The 4,218-nt window shown below is 43.5% G+C and overlaps 1 protein-coding gene across 1 annotated transcript in view; it reads right to left on the bottom strand.

Annotated features, from left to right (window-relative positions):
* Window positions 1-4,218, bottom strand: part of LOC116843969 — a 269,149-nt gene that overhangs the window by 42,160 nt on the left and 222,771 nt on the right. Inside the window, exon 9 of the mRNA XM_032814975.1 lies at window positions 1,919-2,059. Coding sequence (XP_032670866.1) covers window positions 1,919-2,059 — 141 coding nt within the window. The remainder of the gene's footprint in view (window positions 1-1,918; window positions 2,060-4,218) is intronic.

Raw genomic sequence — 4,218 nt, 5'->3', positions numbered from 1 at the left:
GAGAGAGAGAGAGAGAGAGAGAGAGAGAGAGAGAGAGAGAGAGAGAGAACGGGAAAATTTCGCGTCACGACAAGTCACGCAAAGTGCTCGGGTGTGTGTGAAATTAGCCGATGTTTTTCGCAGAAGAGCGACGTTAAAAACGTTTCCGAGGGGAGGGCGCAAGCGAGAGGGCTTAGGCAGAAAGTTGACAATTTTCTTCTTAGCGGGAGCTTGACTTCGCGTTAAGCACTCTTGCGTATCTGCTGCAATAAATTTCAGCGGTAAGACCCCCTCCTAACGTCAGTCGACGTAGCTTGCGGGTCGCCGCGTCGTTCCCTCGGGTGTATTTGCTGGATTCCACACATTCACGTTGTATTTTATGTTGCGTGCATAGCGCTTTACGGGTGCATCGCCAGCAATAGGATCATTATTGCGCGTAGAATCATTATTTAGCGGCGTTTCAGTGGCGAAATCGTAGTAGCTGCAATGTCGTTTCGCTCAAGCGATCGTCGCGCCGGTCTCTAACGATCGCCGCAGAAACGTATTTTTTACGTGAGAGCGAGTGCACGAGAGAAGTCCATGAACGCGTGGTCGCACGCATAAGTGCGAATCGGGAAGAAATGCTGGCGCACGTGTCGATGTGTACACGTTGCGCGTATTTTTTGCTCGAAATTGTTGCCGAGATTGATTATTAGATAATTGGTAAATCTCTGTGTACCGCGCGTAAGCGAATTATCGCGTGTGTTCTTTCGCGATGTGCATTAGCGCGCATGTGACACTCGCGAAGCGGGTCGTTGATTTATTCGCGATTGAATTACAAGGTGATTTAACAAGCGTGGAAAATTAATAAACTTCCATTCGCCAATGTGCGCGCTACAAAATACGCAGAGTGTATTTTCATTTCGCTTTCCCGCCGACACCCTGGCGAAATTCGTGTGCATATATACACACACACACAGACAGACACGCGGTTACAGTCGCTGGTCGCCGACGCGTTTGCATTAAAGGTGCGACGGTGTTGGCAACCGTACGTACAACCCGCTTACACGTCTCGGTTTGCTCGCATTTTAGTTTGCAGATCCTGCCGGCAGTTACGAGATCAAATGTTTCCCGTGAAATTATATACGCTAACGCACCAGCAAAAGGCGACGGTATCGTCTCGTAACTTGTAAGCACTTCGTTCCGCGTAATCGAGAAATTCCTGTTATTTGACTAATAAATTGCTGCTGGCAAAAATGGAAAGGCTGGCTCTCCAGGAGAGAGGAGGAAGGTGTATGTGTATGTATGTGAAAGAGAAGTGGGAGGAAAGAGAGGTTGGTGTGGGAGAGGGAGTCCGCGATGGGAACAAGATTGCGTTAATTACACATTCGTTAAGTTACGCGCTTGTGAAACAGCGCGAGTTTAACGCGGCTTACTTAGCCACCAATTGTGTGCGCGGGAAGAGGGAGAGGGGGAGGGAGGAGAAGCGTTTCAGACTTATATAAATATTATAAAGTTACGACGTCGCCGCCGCATTTTCTTATACCTCTCGCGTCGTTTATAGGGGTATAAATCCGCGCTCTGGAACCCGCCGAGATATTACGCATTAATCACGATAACTAGATACTGAAGAGTTAATAAATAATTAATTATGAGGATAAATAGTTGCACGGCGCGCTCAAATTAATCGCATCGCGAGAGTTTCGCCAACTTCTCGCGCGTCCAAAGACGAGCCCGCGTTTTTCTCTAGCCTTTTTCCCCTGCCTTTTTCGACGAGATCCTAAAGTGAAGCTTGTGTGAGGCGATTTCCGGCGGATATGACATATTAATTTTTCACTCCCGTGTGTTTCTCTTTGCTTCGCGGCACGTTAATCACCGCTTATCGGTTATGAGTGTTAGATATTACGAAAATCACGAAGTAAATAAGTTGGGAGTCTCAAAGTAAGAGGGAGAACCTCACCTGGAAGACAACTCACTGCCTTCTCCTCGTCGGAGCACTTTTGCGTCAACCACAGGTAGTCGAACCACTTGATCACCTTCACCTGCAGATGGTTCGGCACTCTCCTCATCCTCATGTACGTCTTCACGCCGTCCAGCTTCGCTGCAACCAACATATGATCGTTTTCGTTAATCACGAGTGATCTTCGGGATTGCTTTCGGTCAGTTCACGCGATCGTCGTGCCTATCGTAACCGCGTGATCCCCTTTCCCTGCAGCCCCGAAGAGCTTTCATCGAGAACATGATTACACGGTGAAAAAGATTTTCTATTTGCGTTCAAATTCTACGTAGAAATTTCCGAGTGAAATGTTTAACATATCCGTGTGGGGTAATTTAACAAATCTTTAGTATTTCTCTATGTATTAATGCCCGCCACGATTCTGTTAACCGTATATTTTGTTTTGCAATAATCAAAATACAAACGTGCAGCAACATAGCCGCCATCTTGCTCCAGTGCCAAGTTCGCAGGAGATAAAGAAGGCTACATATAAAATATGTATTCTGATTAGTAGTTCCAGAGTTTCTGCGAGAGGTCTTCACAGCCCTCCTGCAGGCCTTTAATTATGGACCAACTTTACTTCGTCCGCTCATATGCTATATTTCAATCATTTTATAGATTAAAATTGCATTTATCACCAGAAACAGTATATTACAAACTTGCAAGAAATTTCATTCTAGCTGGTAGTACACGTCATTTATTTTTATTCAGTCACGATGGGGAATATTAATAGAAAATTTCGAGAGGCTTAAAAATTTACTTTGCTATTACCAAATCAGTTTTTTTCTATTTTTCAACTGTAATATTATTCCGATTTTAACTCAGAGACAAGTATCTATGTTTCATCTCGCGATTTTGTATCCACTATTTCTCTCAAGATAAATACTAAAAAAGCACATGAATAACATATCCCTGAAGACTTATTCTATAACTTCTTAACAACAATGTTACTAGTATAATGTGTCGTTACGCAGCCTTTTTACCATGTATTATACCTGCGCAACGGCAACATAACGATAACGACACTGTCGTTGAAAGTTACAGAATAGGCCTATTGGGGCCATATAATCCCGACTTCCTCTACACCTAGACGTTCTAGAAGTCCGGGAAACGTCAGATACTTTGAACTACACAAAACATTAAGGATATCACTTGCCTAAATATGACTTCCGTAACAAAATATAACGCTATTTTCTGTCCATGCATACAAAATGGTTATGATAACCATAGTAAATGTTTGAAAGTGGTGCAGTAATCTTCTCTTTGCTACCTGTCCATACGAGCAGTATTCTCAGTACTGTATGACTCAGTACTGTAACCAAACCCTATGGATCTCCCAATCATAATATTTGTACTGCAGACCATAACAGAGAGACAGCGATGTTCTTTTGGTTGAGGCAGCTATGTGTGAGGGTACATTAACTGAACATTACGCATCATAAGAATTGTGACTGTGAGAACTGTATAGACGGGCATATAACAACAGCAACTTTCAATGCAATATATTTAATTTAAATTCACATAAATTTTCTTTGTAACTATAAAAAATGTGGATATAGCAATCGCAGCAGCTTTCTCCGTGTAGTAATGTGATAAATGCAGGCACAGATTGGCAAATATATAATTAGAGATTCTTGAAGCTACAATTAGTTCATTGTCAATGACAACAAGTTACGAATGCCGACTTGAGTTTTCATTCTGGGGTCTCGATCTCTTTTTAAACGCGCGTTAATTATGCGTAATAGCGCATGACATCTGCTTCTCGAATATGTTCTCGTCTCACCCCTGGCGAGATATTAATTTATCGGTTGATCACGTATACATGATGCCGTATAACATTTCCGACAACAACTAATTAACATTTTGGCATTGGAAGCCACTCTCTTGCGGACCCGTCTCGTTTTCCACAATTCACGGGATGATACGTTGTTGCATAGCCGAAATGTTTGATGGACATTAATCTTCGCGAGTGATATTCTAGCGATTAAAGTTGATAAAATCAAACGTCGCCCATCGTGCGGAGTTTCGCCCGCGTGCGCGCTGCACGACGCGGGAAATCCGGGAATAAATGCGCTACAAACGCGGAGCTTGACAGGGCGAGGAATTGAATTTTTCGCGTATGAATTACATAATTTTGCGACGCGAGGATATGCTTCATTATCGATTGTTATCGCGATGCGTTCTTTACACACTGCCCGAGAGAGAGAGAGAGAGAGAGAGAGAGAGAGAGAGAGAGAGAGAGAGAGAGAGAGAGAGAGAGAGAG

Source organism: Odontomachus brunneus, unplaced genomic scaffold, assembly GCF_010583005.1.
Source record: "Odontomachus brunneus isolate Ranch 3 - 2012 unplaced genomic scaffold, Obru_v1 Obru_scaffold_037, whole genome shotgun sequence".
NCBI classification, from domain to species: Eukaryota; Metazoa; Arthropoda; class Insecta; order Hymenoptera; family Formicidae; genus Odontomachus; species Odontomachus brunneus.
The sequence above is the reverse complement of the archived record's forward strand: the minus strand, read 5'-3'. Positions and strand labels throughout refer to the sequence as shown.